The sequence below is a fragment of the Strix aluco genome, chromosome W (genome assembly GCF_031877795.1).
Source record: "Strix aluco isolate bStrAlu1 chromosome W, bStrAlu1.hap1, whole genome shotgun sequence".
Lineage (NCBI taxonomy): Eukaryota > Metazoa > Chordata > Aves > Strigiformes > Strigidae > Strix > Strix aluco.
The window spans coordinates 716,794-738,137 of record NC_133970.1 but is presented as its reverse complement, the minus strand read 5'-3'; the positions used below and the strand labels follow the sequence as shown (position 1 = coordinate 738,137).

Sequence of the window (21,344 nt, the reverse complement as noted above, 5' to 3'; positions counted from 1 at the left end):
GGGAAAGGTTTGTTTACCAGCTGCTTCTACGTCTGGCCAGCACCACACGGCAGCTCCCAAACTGATCTCATCCCCCAGGATTAATTTTTACACAATCATTCCAGAGTCTATGGTAATCACTCCTTAAAAAATGAAGAGATTTGGGATTTTTCTTCAGTGCAGAGGATTAGGTCTAAATACACGTAATCTGCAGGAAGCTCAGCTGCATGCCCACCACTGATCGCTTCCTTACTCTCCTTTCAGGAGTATTTGCCACAGCAGGGCTGTTTGTCCTCGGCGGGGTCAGGCTGACAGACAGACAGACACATCCCTGCAGTGCCAGGCATCCCTGGGCTGCTGCCTCCTGCTCCGCTCCAGAGGGGTCTCTGGCGTGGGGCTGCTCCTGCCCATCACCCCAGGACCTTTCTGGTTTGCTTGGGGAGGAAAGTGCAGTAATTAGCCCTGCAAACTTGTAACACAGCGCCGCAAACCAGCTGGCAGGATCTTTTTAAAGCGTAGCAAACTATTAAAAGAGATGACTGGCTTCAATCCTGAAGCCTTTAGGAAATTCCTGATGATTTAACTAGGTGAATCAGGAGTAACAGTGTGGGAGCTGGCGATTTCCCCAGGCCGGGGGCAGATGTCTCTATGTTCCCCGAGTCTCCAGGAACCTCCATTGGCCAGCACAGGTCGCTGCCAGCTGGGCAGAGGCAGCTGCCTGCCCTCCTGCCTGCCTGCCTGCCTGCCTGCCCGCACCACTGAGCAGCCAGCCAGTGATGTGCCTTGTGTTACAGCTGGAGGTGGGGATGGAGAGATGGACCCCCCCACGCTGGTGCGAGCATCTGCCGCCTTTATCCCCATCCCCTGTGTGTGCCTGAGCTTCCTCCCTTACAGAGCTGCCACTTCTGCCTCATTTTTCCCTGCCAGGCTTGCAAAGCTCCGCTTAACTAACCCTGGCCTTGCATTTACAGCAGCAGCAAGTGGAGGAGGCGACTACACGCACGCTTGGGGCTGAATTCCCACACGTTCCTGGTGGGACACGAGCAAGGCGTGGGCCAGCCCCTGCCTGGGGCGCAGGGGGATGGGCAGTGGGCTCCTGGGGCTGCCAGAAAAGTGGGAGCTCAGAGCCTGAAAGAAAATACTGTGCGTAGTAAAGTCAGAAAGGGAGGCATGCCCTTTATGTCCAGCAAGCATTTTTGCAAATATAATTAAAAGAAATACATATCTGGGACTGGTCTGACCGCAGGTATAACGATGCAGTGCCAGATTTTTAAAACAAAATAACTTAAGCACTTAGAAAAGGACTCAAGCAGACTTTGGGTACTTATGTTCAAAATAATTGTCCCAGGAAACCCAATTCAGCAGCCACCCGGGCTGAAAGCACTTAGGCACACTCGGGCAGGCGTTCAACAAAGCATTTAGCTACCCCCGCGCAGCATCAGCAGAAACCACGGGGCCTTCTTTCAGGGGAGTGACTCAGGGAAACCACAGTTTGGTGCTGAGATGGCTGGGGTCCCACCTGGGTCTGGCCCAGGAGCAGCCTGGGTCTGGCCTAAGAGCAGCCTGGGTCCTGCCTGGGTCCCACCTGTGTCCTGCCTGGGTCTGACCTGGATCTGGCCTGGGTCTGCCTGGGTCCAGCCTGGGTCTGGCCTGGGTCCAATCTGGGTCCTGCCTGGGTCCAGCTTGAGTCCCACCTGTGTCCCTCCTGTGTCCCACCTGGGTCCCCTCTGTGTCCCGCCTAGGTCTGGCCTGGGCCCCAAGCACCCTCTGCGGTGCTGTCCCCTGTGCCGCTCTATTTGTGACTGGCTCCTGCCTCGGTTGGCAGCTGCAACCGCTTTAAGACCCAGGGAGAGGGCGGTTTGTCCTCCCGGCAGCGTGACGGCAGCCGTGGGTGCTTCGCTCCTCACCGCCTTCCCCAGGGAATGCGCTTCCAGTACTGGTGGAGACGCTGCAAAGCAGGAGCCTTGGCTGCTAAATGCGGCTCAGGAGGGAGAATGCTCCCGGTAAATAAATTCATAGATCTTCACACACCAGCGGGCTGACGAGCACCTCGTTTTAAAGGGGCTTTGAAACTATTTTGGGTGCAGTCTGTCAGACTGAGACCCCTTTATGCTTGGAGACCCTAAACACCAGCTTCAAAGAAGGGAGGGAAACCGCAAATACAGCCCGGAAAAGGTTGATTTCAGTGGGGGCAAATCTTCAATCCCAACTTTCCTGTAGAGTTAAAAAGACCGTGTCCCGTTTCCATGAATAAGTCAAAAAGCAGGAACCTTTCCTAAGCGCACAGCCAACCCAATGGGTGTTTCCTCCGTCGGGCTTGAAAGCGAATCGATGCTCCTGCTTCCTTTTATGTGGTGTAGCTGCACTTCTCCTCCGCTGAAACGTCGTCTCTCCTCTGCTCCGCCAGCCTCAATCCTTCTCTCTGTTTCGAACACATTTCCTCCCATCTTCAGTCTTTTCCGTAAAAATCCCCCCAGATGCATCTGCTGGATGTTATTTTCTTATTGGCAACAGGCTGATGGCCGGTGAGGGCCTCCAAGCTGGTGGTCCTGCCCTGCCCATTCCTCCTTGGAGAGCCTCAAATCTAACCTAAATAGCCATTCCTACGGATTTCCTATTTCCTAGCAAACACACTCGCTTAAGGACGGGTGTTTATCACCAGCCGAGTTCTTGGCGTAACCTGCGCGCCGGGGATTTCACCACAGCGGCGCGGGACGTGTCCTTCTCTGCCCCTTGGCTTCAAGGCAGCTTGCAAAACACCCTTCAAATAGTGAAAATACTGGCTCACCCACCCACTCACCCACCCACCGCCTCCTTCAAAGCTTCACACAAAAACCAAGCCACCTAATTGAGGAGCAACATTCCCGGGATGCGGGGCCGGGAGCGCTGTACCGGGGCCTCCCCACTCCTCTCGCCCGCAGCCTCCGGCGAGCCGAGCCGCTGTGTCAATTACAGGAAAATCAATGAAGATACTGCTCAGGACTCCTTTTCACCATTCAGCACGGATGATATCCTTCACTTTCTAGCACTGATTCATTTACTTTCAGCCTCTCCAGGGGCTCCTGACATATTGCTATCTCTGAAGAATCTGAAGCAAGAACTGCCTTTGTTTCCACTGCAACTTGTTGGCGTGCGCAGGCTCCGGGGACGGCACTGCCGGGGCTGGGGCTCACAACGGGGTCAAAAGGAGAGCGGCCACTGTGCACAGCAGGGTTTTGAAACATTTCTTGCCAAAGTGCCTTTCCGATGTCCTTGTAGATCTCAGGGACTGGGAAAAATGGGTCCAAAACCCAGGGCTGGCATCCCATTGACGTCCTGGCTGAGCTGTCCCCAGCAGCAGTGACTCAGGAGCGCTGCTGCTCCTCCGGCTGCCCTGCCACGGCCAACACATCCCCCTCCGAGCTTCCATCCTCTGCCGCTGCTGCCGGGGGCTTTGCTTGGGCCACCGCAGCCTTTCCATGCTGCTCGCTCACTCATGATAAAAAAACCCTGATTCACTCACAGCTTGTGCCGGGGACACATTTCCTGGGCTCCGGGACATCGCGGGGCCACCTGCAGAAGGTCCCGCTTGCCCAGCAGCCTGTTGGCAATAAATACCCTGCTCTTGCTCATTAACTTTCCAGGGGGCAGGTGGGAGTTTTGTACAAAACCCAACAGCAGGAGTTCTCCTGACTGAGAAGTACTAGAAAAGCAGAAGGGTATATGGCACGAGGGCTGTACAGTCTTGCTCTGGGGTGTGTACCCAGCCCTGGGATGCATGGTCAGAAACTACGGAAGACAGTGTTAAGCGTTACAGAATGGATTTCCAAAATATCTAAAGGCAAAAAGTTGCCGGTTGTGTAACCTGGGACACCTGGGTGGATGTGTTGAAGCTGGGTACACTGTGTGCTGGGCAGACGACAACAGGAACCACGTGAAGAGTCACGTAAAAAATCAATCTGCTCTATCAGAGGGTGATATTTCCTCCATTCCCATCCTTTTCGCTCCCCACCAAAGCCACAGGCATCCCACAGGACTGGGGTGCAGACCCCCAGGCCATGCTCAGGCCAAACTCCCACTGAAGGCTGAAGCACCATGCCGTGACGTCAGACCCAACCCTGCAAGCTCCTCATGTTCCTCCTCTTCAAAGAGAGCTTCATGCACGGAGAGCTTGTAGGATATAGCCCAGAGCAAGGATGGTGCTACAAAGACAGTATTTATTATTTATAAGGCACTTCTATGAACTCGGGGCTCAGAGGCAGAGCTCTCCATGGGGGCGAGCTTTATAAGGAAAAAAAACGTAGCTTGAAGAAACACTGGAAGTATTGCGGCGTGCAGAAGTCATGCTCATAGGAGACATTCCTCAGATTACAGCAGTCGGGGCTCTCTTGGAGTTCACGTGGCATCTGCTGGGTGATTTATGGGCCGGTTTAATTACCAGTAGGGCTCTTTTAAGCGGTATCATGCTCTAAACACCAGGTTTTGGTAGAACGAGGGGTCTCCTGAGCCGGGCGCCGTAGGCCGTACGTGCCATACGGTGATCTCCGGCATCACGGGGAAGCGCCGCGGCCCCAAGCTGGGGAGCAGGGGGCGCATGGGGCACCCACCCGGACAGCAGGCCCCCAGCGAAGGCACAGGGTCCCCTGCAGCTCCGGCGCCCTGTGGCTCAGCCCCCCCCCCCCCACATGCCCATGGGGCTATTGAGGGGTCACTGTGGCTGCCAGGCTGGGCCACCCCCAGTCCTTTGGGGGGGTCACTTCAGGACACCCCAAGGCGGTGGGAAGAGCACTGTGGGCACCCCAGGGTGGTCAGGGGCACCCCGGGGATGTCGGAGGGGGGGCACACTTGGTTGTGTGCCCAGCGCTGCTGGGGAGGACACACCAGGGCCGTCGGGGGGGGGGCAGCGGGGCTGTCAGGGGGCACTGGGTCTGCTGGGGTGGCACAGGGGATTGTTGGGGGGCACAGGGGCTGTCGGGGGGTGCTGGGGCTGTCGGAGGGCACAGGGGACGCTGGGGGGCACTTGCGCTCTCGGGGGGCACCAGGGCTGTCAGGGGGGCACCAGGGCTGCTGGGGTGGCACGGGGGCTGTCGGGGGTCACGCTGAGGCTGTCGGGGGGGCACATCAGGGCTCTCGGGGGGGTCACCGGGGCTGTCGGGGTGACACCGGGGCTGCCGGGGGGGGGCCCGCCGGGGCACCGAGGGGTGGTTGGGGGGGGCCCGGCGGCGCTGCCGGGGTTGCCGGGGCCGGGGCGGCCGCTCCCGGCTGCCATTTCATCGCGCCGCCGCTCGGTCCCTCCATTTTCTCGCCGGCTGCCGGCGGTGCCGGGCCCCGTCCCCGCCGCCGTCCCGCACCCGCCCCCCTCCCCGCTCCATGTAGCCCCCCCCGCACACGCCCAGCCGCGGGGCCGCCTCCCGGCATGAGGAGCTGCAAGATGGTGCGGGTGGCCAGCGTGCTGGGGCTGGTGATGCTGAGCATCGCGCTCCTCATCCTCTCCCTCATCAGCTACGTCTCGCTCAAGAAGGACAACATCTTCGGGGCGCCCCGCGCCGCCGGCCCGGGGGGGCCCCGCATGTACATGTTCCACGCGGGATTCAGGTGAGGGCTCGGAGGGGGGGGGGGGGGTCCGCCCTTCCCACCCCTTCCTACCCCGGCGGGCCCGGCAAGGCCCCACGGCGGGCATGCGGCTCCCCACCCCCCCCCCCCGCCGCCCAAGCGCCGCGTCCAGCCCCGGGGCCTGCGGGGGGCAGCGGGAGGGACCCCCCGGGGACAGCGGGACCGGGGAGGGCCCGGGGGTGCTGAACGGTGGGGAGCGGCCCGACACCGCCCTGCCCGGCACGGCACGGCACGGTACGGCCTGGTAGAGCCCGGTGGAGCTCGGCCCGGCCCGGTACAGCCCGATACAGCCCAGTAGACCCCAACCCGGTGCAGCCCGGTACAGCCTGGTACAGCCCGGCCTGGCCCGGTAGATCTCGATAGAGCCCGGTACAGCCTGGTAGAGCCCGGCACGGCCCGGCCTAACCCGGTAGAGCCCGGCACGGCCCGGTATAGCCCGGTGGAGCCCCGTAGAGCCCGGTACGGCCCGGTATATCCCGTTGTATCCCGGTATATCCCAGTATATCCCGGTATATCCCGGCCCGGCAGGGCCCGGGCGGCGCGTCCGGCGCTGTCCGTGGTGCTGAGACCGGCCGGGGCGGGGTCGGGCCGGGGCCGGTAACGGGCTGCGGGTCCGTGTCTGTCCGTGTGTCTGTCTGTCCGTGTGTCTGTCCGTGTGTCTGTCCGTGTGTCTGTCTGTCCGTGGGTCCGTGCGTGGGTCCGTGCGCTCCTTTGCAGGTCCCAGTTCGCGCTGAAGTTCCTGGACCCCTCGTTCGTGCCCATGACGAACTCCCTGAGCCAGGAGCTGCAGGAGAAGCCGTCCAAGTGGGCCTTCAACCGGACGGCCTTCGCCCACCAGCGGTGAGCACGCGCCCGCGGACCTTCCGCGCCCCCCGGGCTTGTCCCCTTCCCCCCCCCCCCCGCCCCGGACTGCAGAAAATACAGTCGGGGACTGCTAAATACTTTTAATTTGCCAGCGGCGAGAGACAAAGGCTGAATCGGAGCATTTCCCCAGATGGTTACAGCTATCTTGGGAGAAATTTGAGAGCAGGGCATTATACCAAATGGAACGTGACCCGGCGTCCCGGTGTGCGAGTGAAATCGTCGTCACTTCAAGACAAACGACTGGGGTTTATAAAACTTGAAACAAACGGGATGGTATCGGCCATGAAATGCCGCATCCGTGGAGGCCGACGTGCGCCCAGATAAACTTCCCAGCTGACGGCAGCTCTGAGCAAGCGCGGCCCTGCTCTGCCTCCCGGCGCGGCGCCGGCCGAGGGGGCGGGCAGGGCGAGGGGCTTGGATGGGGGCCCTCGAGCCCGGATTGCCCCAAAACACCCTCCCTGGGCACCACCTGCTGCCTCCTGCCTACAGGTTGCACTGACATCCCTGCAGTGTGGCAAGGGAAAGGGTTTCTCGGTCCCTTCAGCTTCCTCAGAGCTGCTCCGTACTTAGTGGAAGTCAGATGTGTTTTCAGTGTGATGTGAACTTGGCACTGTCTGGCCAGCCTCTTTTATTTATTGGCTTTACTGATATATATATAGAGAGAGAGATCAGTAAATATATACTTTATACATTTTTTTAATATAGATATATTTACTGATGTGTATTAAAAATGTCTCTAAAAGAAAATAAAACCCTTTAGCCATTTAAGACAGCTACTACCATCCTGGACTGTAATTTTGTCCTGACAAAAGCCTGCTCTTTCAGAGACTGCATTGTGACCCGGCTCCCATCTCCCACCTGAGAAGCAGAAACCCTGTCCCCTCAGCTCTGCGGCCCAGTTGGGATGGGGTGCTGCCCCCCTCAGTGCTCCCCTCCTCCCCTGGGCCCTCTCTGGCACAGCAGGGCCAGCGATGCCCTTCCAGTGCCAACAAGGGCTGCCCCAGGGAGCCATGGGGCACAGTGAGGAGGGGGCTCCTTGCCTGCCCCATCCTTTCCTGGGACCCGCCGGGCTGGCAGGATGGTGGCCGCCCCTCAGTACGGCTTCATTCCTGGCACCACCAGCTCATCCATCATGAGTTTTAATGGTTGGACTAGATGATCTTCAAGGCCTTTTCCAACCTCGATGATTCTGTGATTCTGTGAGTCTGTCTCCGTGCCACCCCGCTGAAGGTTTTAGCTGATGCCTCAGGATCTGCCGTTGCACTTGTCCGTTAGCCATAACCCATAATTAGGGCACCCAGTGGGACTCCATTAATGCGTAGACATTGGAGGTTGCAAGCTGGAAGAAAGGTTGTTTGTTTTCCATAAACATGAGCAAATAAAGTGGTATTGGTTTTCTAATTTTATGCCCTGCTAGGGAAATTCCTGAGCAGGCTTGGTTTTGTTTAGCTTTTAAGTATCCCTAATAACCCTTGTAAAAATGCCGGTGTGCTTGCCCAAGTAAGACATTAAGGAATTATCTTTACATAAATGGAGGCAGCGACTGTCACTTGGGTTTGTGCTTCTTAACGAGAACACAAAAAAAATACATGTATTTAAAAATCTGCTCCTGTTAATTCAACCAAATGTCTTGGACCGCTTGGGTTTGCTTCCCATCCTGGCACCCATCGTTCCCAGATCCGCGGCCCACTTCCAAGAGCACGGTGCGTGCGGAGAGCCCCGGCACGGGCACAGCACCCCTCAGCGAGGCGCCTGGGGAAGGGGCAAACGGTTAGCTGCACCCCTGGGGCTTACACAGCGAATTCAGTGTTTTAGTCCGGACACTGTTCCAAGGGGCACGGCCACACCCTCAGCTGGCGTCACTCAGGGTGGCCCAGTAAAGCCCAGCGGAGCTCCAGGTTCCTCTCTGTTTATGTTAATTTAAAAGCCATTGCGCCACGCTGCTCGGGAAAATTCTGCATTAAGAAAAAAGAAAAATGTAAGTCTAGCTGGAAAGAAAATCTCTCCACCACAGAAAGAGGGGAAATATAACTCCATGTTTTTTTCTCTTTTTCTGTTTTATTTTAGGCAAGAAATCCTTCAGCATGTCGATGTAATAAAAAATTTTTCTTTGACCAAGAATAGCGTTCGGATCGGGCAGCTGATGCATTACGATTATTCCAGCCACAAGTACGTTTTCTCTATCAGCAATAACTTCCGATCGCTGCTTCCCGACGTGTCGCCCATCCTGAACAAGCATTACAACATTTGTGCTGTGGTTGGAAACAGTGGGATCCTGACCGGGAGTCAGTGTGGGCAAGAAATAGATAAATCTGATTTTGTTTTTCGTTGCAATTTTGCTCCAACGGAGGCTTTCCAAAAAGATGTTGGAAGGAAAACCAATCTTACAACCTTCAACCCCAGCATCCTGGAAAAGTATTACAACAATCTTTTGACCATTCAGGATCGCAACAACTTCTTTTTAAGCCTGAAAAAGCTCGACGGGGCCATCCTTTGGATCCCCGCTTTTTTCTTCCACACGTCAGCAACGGTCACGAGAACGCTGGTTGACTTCTTTGTTGAGCACAGAGGGCAACTGAAGGTCCAGTTGGCTTGGCCAGGAAATATCATGCAGCATGTTAACAGGTGTGTGTTTCTGCCTTGCGTTTAGCTTGCCCAAACACATCTCTGTACAAATAGAACTGGTTTTCCTGTTCGTGCCTGATCTGGTAGGCACCGTCTAGCGAGTCAGGACCTGGGTCTGCTGGGCCTTAGAGCAAATGCAGCTTTGTTGTGGCCTCAGTGAGTCCTTCGGGTGGTTCCTCACAGGTGTCTGCCCGGCGCAGCGGAGCGGGTGGGTTGTTTGCCTGGGGGCCAGGCCCGGCCCTGGGCTCTGTTCCTGCCATGGAGCCTGGAGGAGCGCGGGGCGGCCGAGGGAGGCACGGCGGGAGCAAAGCACCGTGTCTGGGAGAGCGTGTTCTTCCCAGCCCACTCACGGGAGCTGCGGCGCTCTCCAAGGAAAGCTGCAGTACATCGAAGCAGGATGACGTTGCCTCTCTTTAGTGAGTGTGAGCAGAGCCAGTGGATCGTACTTGTCTGGATGAGGCACTACCTCTCCTGGCCAAAATCCAGAGCCGTTCAGAGGGGGACACAAGAGACTAGGGGTTGGGGTTCTGCCTGTCGCGGTTCTGCACTCCCGCCCATTACAGACTGGCCCGAGGAGAAGCCCTTGCCTCGCCCAGGCTCTCAGCACCATCGCTGGGCAGTAACATTACTTTTTCCTACAGCAAACCCGTGGCATTCCTCCCCCCCCGCCCCCCCCCCCCGCCGAGACTAACAAGCCTCTATTTTTTTTTTTGCAGGTACTGGAAGAACAAACACTTGTCGCCCAAGCGGCTGAGCACAGGTATTCTCATGTACACCCTTGCTTCTGCCATATGTGAAGAGATCCACTTGTACGGATTCTGGCCCTTCGGGTTCGACCCCAACACAAGGGAGGACCTCCCGTACCACTACTATGATAAGAAGGGAACCAAGTTCACGACCAAGTGGCAGGAGTCCCACCAGCTGCCTGCAGAGTTCCAGCTGCTCTACAGGATGCACGGTGAAGGACTGGCCAAACTCACCTTGTCGCATTGTGCCTAAGAACCTAAATCTTGAAGTGCCAAATGATTGTCTAAAAAGTGCCCAAAACCCAATTAAACGTTCTTCAGATAGAATTCTAAAAAAAAAAAAAAAAAAAAACAAACACCCCAGCCTAAAATATTTTCCATAATATAAAGATGCTTTTTAGTCACCCCTGTCACTGCTCATCAGAGGGTTTAAGCCTATTTAGCAGTGCAGAAGCATTTATCAAATTCTGTGGATGCTATTCACGCAGCAGCAAAGTTGAAATATTTTGCATTTATAGATAAGCCACTAAGTATGTTTTAAGATACTTTCGTATTTTAGCATTCCACTAAATGCCCTGAAACTCTTCATTTTATTGTTCCTTCCTGACTAGAACTAGAAATGCTAATTTTAAAAGGTTTTGCTGCTTTTGTGTATGTTGCTATCAATTGCTCGGCATAATAGATCGCTGTGGCCGATCGAGGAAGCCACTCGGAATTCCAGTTCATCGCCACTTGCAAGTTCTTCAGTGTGGATCCTGATTTCCACTGCTTGCATATTTTCATATTTACTGAATTTGACATTTTTCAAAGCATAACGTGAAGAAGGAGGTCGCAATCCGGCTTGTACCTTAGCTAGGTGTTTATATCGCTCTCAGAACACTTCAGCATTTTAATTCAACTTGGGCCAAACCCTACTCCTAATTAGGCTGAACCGTGGTCGTTCCCATCCGTGTGATACTATCCGGTCTTTTGATTTTAAAGTTAAACCACCGTGATCAAGGCCATTAGGTTTCTCTGGAGATGCGTTGGGTGAGACGAGCCCCAGGCCCTGGCGCAGGCACACCTCCCTCTGCGCCGGCTCCTCGCACCCTCCAACGCCAGGGGGTGCTTTGGGAGGACGATCCCCCCGAGCATGGGGACCACGGGGGGGTCCCACCCATCCCTTTGCCCCCAGATTGGTGGCCGGGCGCCGCGCCCGTCCCGGTGAGCTCTGCTGGGTGGGACCCGCCGCGGTCGTACCCAACGTTCCGCTGCAAGAGTGTTTTGGTAGGTCCCACCCAAAATGCCAGCACTCCCGCGGTGGCCATGGGGTGCGTTGCTCAGCGTGTCTGTAGGGAGTGGTTGTAGCCTTCGTTAGTCCAACTAACGGCGACGGGGCGGGCGGGCCGGGCAGCAGCGGGAGCCAGGCGCCAGGGTTTTTAAAAATGGTTTTTAAAGGGAAGTGAGTGTGGCAGGAATCCAGGGAAGAGGAAATACAGTTACCAGGTCTCCCCATTCACATCTCCAAATCCACGGTCAGACAACTAAATGAGCGGCCCCGTTTTCCAATCACCAACAGCCACCCGAGGAAGGCAAAGGAAGACACGGCTTCCTCGGTACCGCTGAAATCCGGCTGTTTGTAGAGAGGACAAACCTTAGGGTTTGAAAGTGTTGGCCATTATGTCTCAGGATAAAGGAGCGTGTAAAATAACTGAGTTTCTTATTACAAGTATTGCTTACAAGTATTTTAACATTTTTCTACTATTCTCTCTGACGCTGAGAACTGACTGCACACTGAAAGAAGATGCAAAATCCAATTTAAAATCATACTTTGAAATGGCACCTTTTAATTTTTCTCGGCCTCTTTACCTACAAGCAGACGTAGGAGGTGAGGAAGATCTTGAGTACAACACCAAACCGCAGCTCCACCGGCCCCCAAAGCTGGGTCCCCGCTCTCCCCCACGCCCCAGGGTGGAGAAGGAGCTGGTGGCTTTCTTCCCCGTTTTAATGACCCCACATTTTCTGGCTTTTGCTTTTTCCAAGGCTGTTCAGGGCTGGGGCGTGCTGCGGAGGGGCTGGGGTCTCGCCGTGCCATGGCATTCCCGCCCGCCCTGCCAAGCCTGGCTCAGCATTGCTGGGTGCTCTGGCTCTCCGTGCTGTCATCAGTCCCACGCTCATCACTGTCCCTGCAGCAGAGTCCAACCTCCAGCAGCTGTTGTTACGAAGACATAGTTGTGCAGTGACGGTGGTGTCTTATGCCGTACGGTGCCATAGGAGTTGTCCTTGATGTTATCGCCTATTATTTGTGTCGTAGTCATGCGCGAGGGCCCGGGAGCGGAGTTCGGCCGTACTGGGCGCAGGCCGTGGCAGAGCATGAGGACAGGCTGTCCTCATTGCTCACAGCTGCCCGCGGGAGGGACCGGGACCCCCCGACCCCGCCGGGCCTGTCACTGAGGGGTGCGGGATCGCACCCCCTAGACGCTGGGACTGCGGGGCCGGGAGCAGCTGGGCAGCACCAGTCCTGACCTGCGGGAACCCTCCTCTGAGTGCCGGAGCACGCGGATTGTTTGTGCCCAAGAAACAGAAAGAAGAGAAATTGCATGGAGTTCTGTGCTAGTTGTTAATGAGGTGCAGTAATTTATCATTTCCGATGGCGTTTCAAGCTGTACATGCTTGCGAAGGCAGGCGGACGGCTCGGCAGGTCACCGAGGGGCTTGTTGAAGGTGTGTCCAGTGGCCAAGAGCCCAGCGGGGGCCAGGGGTCACCCCCAACCCTGGCTGACACCTCTTGGCTTGTGGTTAACGCCTGATATTTTCATTAAGAGGCGTTTTATCAACTTCATGTAGGGAGCAACCATTTTTAATCAGCGCATTAAAGAAATGTGAATTATTGTCATTATATTGGTGTGAAAGGGGGGGCAGTGTGCTCTATACAACTTTTGGCTGCTGGCTGTAATGGGGAATGGCACTAGCAGATCCTGCTTGGCTGCTGCACGGTGTTTACCTGGCGTAACCACTTTAAATTACCAGTAGTCACCAGCAACCATTCATTAGCCTAAACAGACGTATTTCCACCCGTGCATCTCCAGGAGCCCTTTTTGCCGCGGGGGTGTTCAGCCTGCGGCCAGGCGGTTCATCCCATGGCCCCCCCGGCAGCTCTGCCAGCCATGTGGCCCCGGCCATGTCACTGCGCGGTGGGACACGCACAGAGCTGCAGCATCCAGCAGTTCTGACATGCCCGGGGGCCTCGGCCGGTCGCTCCTGAGCGCTGCACATCTTCTCTCCGCTCAAACCGCTGCTTTAGAGCGTCTGGGAGAGAAGATGAAATGCAAAAATTAGAGGTTGAAACCAAAAACCAAAATTGGTCTGGGGTCGTTTTTTAATTTTTCATAATTTTTTTTTTTTAAAAATTCAATTTCCCATCCTAATCACACTAAACTTGGGGAAGTTGTCCACGGCTGTAATTTCTGTTCTGCCCCCAACTCGCCCCCCAGCCTGTTTCTGTGCTCGGGAGCCCTGCGAGGCCCCGCTCACCCCACAGAGCGCCAGGGACGCCGGTCGTGGGGGGGATGGCGATGGGGAGGTGTCTTCATGTGCGGTACCTTCGTTTGATCTTGCTTAATTTCAGCAAACGGAGCATCTCTCAGGTTCTTCCCGCTCACAGCCAGGTCCTGTTAAGGCTGAAGGCAGCAGACCCCACCGGGGGGTCTTGGGGGAAGCCCCAGCACTCTGCAGCCCCCTCCCATCCCCGGGGAGGGCCGGGACCCCCCGTCGGTGCCGGGGGATGGCTCTGGCAGCACAGCTGGAACTTTCCAGAGGCACAAAGAGGCACCGAGTGCGGAGAAGGAAGCACGAAAATGGCTGCAAATATTCGGAAATGGGAATACAGAAAAATTATTGACAGAGCGCCATATTATATCATTGATTTTTAAGCAAAACTCCCCATCGATTTTTCAGAACCGCATTGAACATTTCAGAATCATTGATTTTAATGGGGAGTTCTGCCCCAAAATCAATGGCGCAATACAGCCCAAAGTAAATTGCTTCTTAGTATCAATATTTTTTTGTCCAAGCTCTTGCAGTGTGGAAAGCCGTCTTAAAATGTGCATCTTTTGTTTTTGCCTGTTTCCTGCTCTTTGAATTCTGCTTTTGTAGAGCGACCGGAGGGGAAGGGCGGCTTGTGCTTACTGGTGGGACCAGCAGTGGCCCAGGGTGGGCTCTGCTCCCCCAGGCAGGGAAAGCCCCTGCTGCTGCCCCGTGGTCAGGCTGGGCTCTCTCCCAAACCCCCATTTTTAGGCTGGTTTTCTTGTAGGGCCTCACATTAGGGGCACTGCGTGTCCCAGGGCGGCAAAGGGGGGTGACCCCCCCCAGAATTGGCAGTAAGGTCAGGGCTCGGCGTCCTTTTCTCACTGCGCCGGGCTTACAGCACATGTAATTCTGGTTTTGTAGAAAATAATCAGAAAACCCCTCTGAGCTGGAGGAAGTCAGTGGTGGGCAGCGGGAGGAGCCCTGGCGTTGCCTGCGGCGCTGGCTGGTGGCCCACGGCTGGAGAAGGTCCAGGCTGGGCCGCTCACGGCAGGTTCCTGCGCTTCGGGATGAAGGGGATGGAGGTGGTGGGTGAGGTGAGGGCCGGAGGGTGCGGAGGAGACGGTGTCCAAGGGGGAGAGGCAGAAAATGCCTTTTTAAATAAGCTGCTCCCCTCTAGCGCCCGCAGCTCCCCGGGCGGGGTGGTGCCGGCTGCCGCCCGCCAGGCTCGGGACCGTAAACAGCCCCTGCGTTCGGTCTCACCTTGGCCAGACTCTTCCTGCCAAAACCTTCCAGCCTCTTGTCTACCTAAACCAACTCCTGATGGTTCGGGGAAAATACTCGCTGTCATTCCTGAACGTCTAGGCAAGCGGATATTGCTAAATGAACGTATGCGACACGCAGCGTGATCAATATTCGTAAGTACGAAAGGTTTGAGTTTACAAAAGCAAGCGAGGTCCTGACTAGCTCCGAGGGAAGGGTCTGGTGGGACGCAGACCCTGCTGGGCTGCCAGGACCGTGTCCCAGGCGCTGCCGGAGGCGAGCGGGGCCGCATCCTGCTCCAGCCCTGTGCCGAGGACCCCGCAGCGGGGACGGGGGATGTGGAGAGGGGGTGTACATAGGAGTGGAAATACGTGTGTTACCTTCTCTTCTTTTATACATCTGGGGTTTGTATTTTCGTTGCTTGCATCTTTTCAGTGAATGGTAGCAAGATACATTCAGACAAAGTCATTTTGGCTACCAGTTTTAATTGTGGAGTATACCAAAAAGCAAGCGTTTGTGGACTATAACTAACTGTGAATGGAGGTTGCAAAAACGGATTGTTTAGAAAAAAGCAGGTTTTCTGTAAATGAATGTGTCTTTATTCCAATGGCTATACAGTTCAATGCCTGATGGAGTTGTTTTCAATAAAAAAAAAGATAAATATTTAAAAAAAAGAAAAAAAATGCCATAATTGTAATAAAGGATTCATTATTTAACGGCCATACTAAAAGCATTATTTATTTTTAAATGGCTGATGTTCACAGAGGGCCAGGGCACAGCCTCAGGTGAGTGGCCATGGTGCGGGACGCGGTGCTGGCATCCAGCCTCGCTCCCCCGAGCGCCTCGGGGGGGTCGGCGGGACCGGGAGCGCCAGGGCCTGGCCCTTCCCGCGAGGGGCTCCCGCGGCCCCATCGCGGCGGTGGCGGCTGCGCCAAAGGACGCGGCCATTCGTGTGGGACCTCTCAGCAATGTGATTCTTTGGTGTGAACGTGCCTGCAACATTGACTCATGTGCCAAAACACAATATTGAATGCGTTGTTTTTAAATAAAATGTTTTATTGTGCATTGGAAGTCTGTAAAACTCAGCTGTGTCCGCTTCTTCCTTCTTACTATTTCCTGACCTGCTTCCCAGCAGCAATAACGACGGGCCAGCACTGGGGGGGTTTCTGTGCTGTAGACGCACTTTACTGAGCACCAGATCATCATTTTAATCAAAAACCCCTTCATGCTAATGAGCCCAAACAGCTAATGCTCTCTCCCACTATAACTGATCTTTTTTCTCTCCTGAGTGGGTAAATACGGAGACTATTCGCAGATTCAAGCACACTTACAGCTCGACAATAACCCAGCTGAAATAGTTACCCACATGTCAGAAGGGAGCAAAGTCCCGTTTTCAGAAAAGTTCCCAAATCCGGGGTTTCTGTGGGTGGGATTTTCACGCAGCCTGGATTAGAAGGAGCCCCACTCTGGGACGAGCTGCCCCGGGAGCCCGGTCCTGTGCGCCTCCAGCCAGGTACTAACATTAACACAGAGTGAAGTTGGACTTACATGTCTTTCACTCCGAGCTGGCACATGGAGTTCTCATTACCCTGCTTCCATGGCTCTTGTGCAAGCTCCAGGCGTATTTTATGCCAGTGACACCGATGTTAAATAACACCAAAAATGCCCCCTGGAAAATCCCCACGCAGGAATAACTAGCCCACGGAAATACGCGCTGGGTGAGCGCCAGTGATATCGACCTGGCACAAAGAGCGCGGGGGTGATTGTCCACAAAGGCCCACGACAACGTTTAGCGAGTTCCCGTGCTGCCACCGCATTGCCTCGGTTCGCAAAGGGTGAAAACACCCTCCCCAAAACCTGCCTGTCCCTGCCGGGAAGGAGCCAGGCTGGGGAGCAGCAGCGCTGCCTCGGGGCATCTCCCACTCCCCGACAGCTCCTGACCAGGTGGGGCTTGTGGCCATCCCAGCCACCTGGCCCGTCCTTCCACCCTCCCCTCGTCCTCCTCATCCTGTCCTGTTGTCCTCACCCTGCTCTACTTCTGTCCTCACTCTGTCCTCCCCTCATCCTCATCCCGTCCTCACCCCATCCTCCTCCTGCCCTCATCCTGTCCTCTCGTCCTCACCCCATCCTCCTTCCATCCTCATCCTGTCCTCCTGTCCTCATCCCATCCTCCTTCTGTCCTCACTCTGTCCTCCCCTCATCCTCATCCCATCCTCACCCCATCCTCCTCCCATCCTCGCCCGGTCCCCCACCACTCCCGCAGCTCCTCCCAGCCCAGTGCTGCCCCCCATTTGCTGCCCACGCTCCCCACCCGCCATCCCAGCTGCTAACAAGACACTGCACGGCAGCCAGTGGGGACAGACCCCGCAGAACCCTCCCGATCGATGTCTCCTCCCACCGGGATGCCGCAGCACCCATAACAGCCTCCGCTCCCCACTGGCAGCTTTCCCTCCCCGTAGAGCAGCAGAACAACTCTCCTCCCCCGTCTCCTCGCCATTAACAACTCACCGAGAGTTTTATTGGTGTTTTTTAACTCCCTTGCTGGCCGGCTTTCACCTGCGCCTCGGGCTCTCTGGTAGCCCCCCCACTCGTTTTGGTGCCATCCTCGTCCTTAGCCATCGACCACACACTGCTTCCTTGTGCTGAGGGGTTTTTTGGAGAGTTTGTGACTCGGTTGCTCTCCCAGTGCCCTTCCTGTCCTCTCCCCGCACCGGGGCAGGGGGGGGCTTGTGCCCTTAACCCCCTGTCTGGAGGCGACTGCCAGGTGTGCTGGGCAACTCCTCCTCTTTGGCTTTGCGTGGGCTACCAGCCCGAGGGTGTCCGTGTGAGCAGGCGGCGATTCGGAGGGTTAAACCGTGGGACACCGGGGCCTGGGTCCTGCCGGGCAGCTGCCGGGTTTGGGAGCTCACACAAACTCACAGACTCTCTCAGGGGGGCAGGAGCCACAACAGACCCTTGGCTGGGGCACACTGTGCTGCAGCTGAAAGGCAGTGCTGAGTGAGTGAGTGAGTGAGTGATTGATTGATTGATTGATTGATTGATTGAAGGACTTTAAGATTTTAAACTGGCTGATTTAAGAGCTCATATGGCTGCAGAAACTGCTGCCTTGTTTTTAAGCTCTCATAGGGGTTATTTGCCCACCGTTAAAATGGGCTTTGGATCTCCAGCCTTTCGTTACAGGCAGCTTGGGGGTATCGGATCCCTTTATGCCATTACAAAATTAAGAGGATGTCCAGTAACAGGAACATTCTCCCTCTACCTACCAGTTCCTCTTTACTGCCTATTTCAGTGCCTGTGAGAGCAGGGTGGGAGCACCCTGGCTCCCTCCCATCCCTCTTCCAGACTTAACAAAGCCCTGGGTGGGGCTCTTTGGGAGACACGGCAAGGCAGGAGCTGTGTGGGTTCTCCCTCTGACCCCTACTGACAGGTAAACCGTTGCCAAATCCATCTACATTACCACGTTCATTGCCTAGCAATAGTCACTAGGGGGTATTTTGGGGATGCCAAACCTCAAAATGATGTAAAAAGTAATAATTTAGGTGCTAACCATATCTAAACATTCTAAGCAGTTTCTGGCAACATTTATATGACATATATAAATATATAACATCTATAAAATCATATATATGAAAACAGGAAATCAGCTGTTCCATAATCCGGTTCCCCCGTGGTTAATGCCATGTCAGTATTCTGCAGCACACACTCTAGTACTTTACTCAATCTGATTTTAAAGGGGACGGCGGAGGCAGGAGGCAGGGGCACCGCCTGACCGCAACCTCCTGCCTGCGCCGGCCCACGCCCCGTTTCTGGGAGCATTTTCACCCTCCGAATGTGGCTGCTCTTCAGAGCCTCCTCGGGACATCTCTGTCAGGACCGCTCGTTCTTGGCTTGTCCTGAATGGCCCCGTCGCTCTGGGGAGGTTTGTCTGGGCTGCACAGCACAAATCCGGGCAGCTCCCAAATAACCTCAGTCACCCCTGCACGTGTCAGGCGCTGTCACCGCCAAAATACATTTAAACCCTGCACAAAGCGGGCGGCTCGCTGTCCCAGCACGCCTGAGTGGATGTTCCCAGAGCAGGGCTAATACTTTGGGCAACCAGATATTAATCTTTGAAAAATATTTTAGTAGGCAACGTTTAGTGCAGTATAAATGAAAAAGCATTATCTGCCTACACTGCTCGCGCTCTTCCCACGATGAATATCCGATTTATCTAATGCATTTACCCTTGACGCGACCCTGGGAGGGAGGCAGGAGCCACCGTCCCCACTCGAGAGGCAGGAGGAGCGTGGGAGGGGAGCAGCCACGTCCTCACCACGTCCTAACCCCTCTCCGGGGTCCCCCCGCGGTGCCCTGCGTGTGTCGCCGGCACCGTCACACGCCCCACTCGCCACACGGCGACTGCCGGGACCCCACGCCCCTGTGGGGTGACACCGGCGTCACCGTTTCCCAACACTTCCCACAAACCAAACAAGCTGGGGCCCTCCTGCTCCCAAGATAAATATTGCAAACTGGATCCAGTTTTAATCTTTAACTACAGCCCCGGCCAGCCAAGTGTGCCATCAGCCACACTGGGACGGCCCTGCTGCCCCTCTCGCGGCGGGGTGCACCGCGACGGGGATGTCCATGCATGGAGCAGAAGCCCCCGAGCAGCCCCGCAAGTACCACTCAGGCTGGGAATTATCACCCCATAATCCAATTTCTAGTGGAGTGATGGGAGAGGAACAAATCTTTTCCTTCATCTTCCCACTGCTAAACCTGAGGGAGCTCCCCAGAGCCTCTGCCCCTCGGTGCTGGGGCCGGGGGGTGCCGGTGGTGGAGGCAAGCAGCCTGGCCAGGGTCTTGCTCCTCCCAGGTAGCCACGAGCTGTTTTCCCTGTTTATCAGTTTGCACTGATAAAGCTGGGTCCAGCTCTCTCAGGCCTGCTTTACCCTCTAAACTGCTCCCGGAAAAACTCTAGGGGAAAAAATCCCATATTATCCAAGTGGTTTTTTACTTCTAAATAACTGATAACATGTCTGGGAGGAGAAGAATCACAAGGAAGCCTGGTTCTGCTTCTCACCAGCAAAAAGGAGGTTTAAGACCCCTGGACCCATGTCCAGCCGCGCTGCTGTCACTGGGAGCACGGCACAGGGGGCTGGAGCCAGGCCCTCTGCCCTCCGCAGGGAAATTGCGACACCAATTTCCAAATACCAAAAGAAAACACGTGCAATATTTGTCTAAAAGCAGGTGAAGATGACGTGGGCCATCCCTGGCCAGCTGGTGCTCGCTGTTTGAAGGGAAAGCCCACTCGTGCCCCTGCCACATCCCACGCTGACGTTGAGGGGGGCGTGCAGGGCTGTGAGCGCGGGGGATGAACCCCTGGACTCCCCCTTTTACGGGCGGTTTGAGTCAGCCAGACGGCTTTGCAGCGCCGAAGGGCTTGGCCCTTCTCTTCCCCGCGCTCAGAGATGGGTGTGGGTACTGGAGGAGACGGCAGAGCCCAACCCCTGGGGAACACAAGAGGAGTTAAAATCCACACACTCAGGGGAGCCCCAGCCAAAAAAAAAGGAGGAGGCTGAGCAAGAAAGCATAGGGGGTGTGCAGCCAGGCCCCAGGTCCGTGCCACACCGTCGGTGCGGGGAGAGAGGTTTAACGGGTGTGGGGGGCTGGGGGAGCCCTGTGGTGAGGCCGAAGCAGATGGTGCCCGCGGGGCAGAACGGCAGAGCTCCCCCCGCACCGTCCCGGTGGGGCTGACAGCAGCCCCGGGCTTCACAGCCCTCATGGAGTCAGCACACGGGCCATGTTGGTCACCTTTGTGGGTTGATTCCTGGGAAGATTTGGACATCAGTTTGGCAAGACGCCGGAATTGGGCGCTCCCATGTGTAATCTCACATCATCATGGAACGCAAGGATCGGGCGCAGGTTTAAAAGGAAAAGGTCAAAGTTGGGCCTTCTCTCCTCAATTTTGAAAATATAATTTTGTCAGGGAAAAAAAAAATAAAAAAAATCGATTTCTCATCTTTCCTCTGTTAACGTAAAGAGAGAGTAATTGATGGGAACGGCGGGTGCAGCCCAGCCCTCCGAAGGCGCTGGCAAATGCCCCCTCCACCCGCTTGCCCCCGCGCCGGCCCGCAGCCCTGCTCCCCGTGCTGCGGCACCGCGCTCCCGTTGCTCTGCCGAGGTGGGGAACCCCACCCGGTGCCCGCCGAACAACGCCAGCCACCACCCCAACCACCAGCAAGGGGTCCCGGTGCCCACGGGAGGAGCAGAGCGCAGCCGGCTTGCTGGGAGATGGGCACCAGTGCGCAATCCAGTGAAAGGGTGCAGTACAGGTTTTGTTCAACAAAAAGTCAGATTTCATTTAAGTTATGAAACGCCTTAGAAGATCTTTGCAGCCCTATGAAGCTAAAATTCAAAGTATGATTAATCTTAATTTTTAGGTAATGGTTCCCGCTCTGTAAGAGAGCGCGGGAGTTCCCAGGAGCAGCAGGAGGGGCTGGGGCTGAGCGTCCAGAAAAGCACCTCCCGGCACCAGCTCCCGCAGCGTGACACGGGGTGAGCAGGGGTTGGGGCGCCTGGTCTCCACAGGTACATCCCAACCTCAGCTCTGGGAAAGGGAAAGGGAAAGGGGGAAAAGAAAAAGGAGGAAGAGGAAGAGGGGGAAGGGGAAGGGGAAGGGGAAGGGGAAGGGGAAGGGGAAGGGGAAGGGGAAGGGGAAGGGGAAGGGGAAGGGGAAGGGGAAGGGGAAGGGGAGGAATAGCAAGGAAGAGGAAGGAAGAGGAGGAGGAAGAAA

General features: G+C 55.9%; 1 protein-coding gene and 1 long non-coding RNA gene across 2 annotated transcripts; one reads left to right on the top strand and one right to left on the bottom strand.

Annotated features, from left to right (window-relative positions):
* Nucleotides 1-5,343: 5,343 nt before the first annotated feature.
* Nucleotides 5,344-10,651, top strand: LOC141917687 (alpha-N-acetylneuraminate alpha-2,8-sialyltransferase ST8SIA3). Its single transcript, XM_074811081.1, has 4 exons — nt 5,344-5,553; nt 6,289-6,411; nt 8,503-9,060; nt 9,777-10,651. Exons 1-4 carry the CDS (start codon nt 5,375-5,377, stop codon nt 10,057-10,059), a joined length of 1,143 nt encoding a protein of 380 aa, XP_074667182.1. The 5' UTR covers nt 5,344-5,374; the 3' UTR covers nt 10,060-10,651.
* A 1,977-nt stretch (nt 10,652-12,628) lies between these two features.
* Nucleotides 12,629-17,170, bottom strand: LOC141917688 (uncharacterized). The gene is made up of 2 exons (XR_012621405.1): nt 17,081-17,170; nt 12,629-13,093 (listed from the first exon to the last, which is right to left on the bottom strand). It is a non-coding gene; the product is annotated as an uncharacterized LOC141917688 (long non-coding RNA).
* Nucleotides 17,171-21,344: the final 4,174 nt, after the last annotated feature.

Bases quoted from the DNA above. Each gene is read 5' to 3' on its own strand.
- LOC141917687 (XM_074811081.1), top strand. From the start codon at position 5,375: ATGAGGAGCTGCAAGATGGTGCGGGTGGCCAGCGTGCTGGGGCTGGTG. The intron at 6,412-8,502 runs GTGAGCACGCGC...GTTTTATTTTAG, and splicing joins ACGGCCTTCGCCCACCAGCG to GCAAGAAATCCTTCAGCATG. The intron at 9,061-9,776 runs GTGTGTGTTTCT...TTTTTTTTGCAG, and splicing joins ATCATGCAGCATGTTAACAG to GTACTGGAAGAACAAACACT.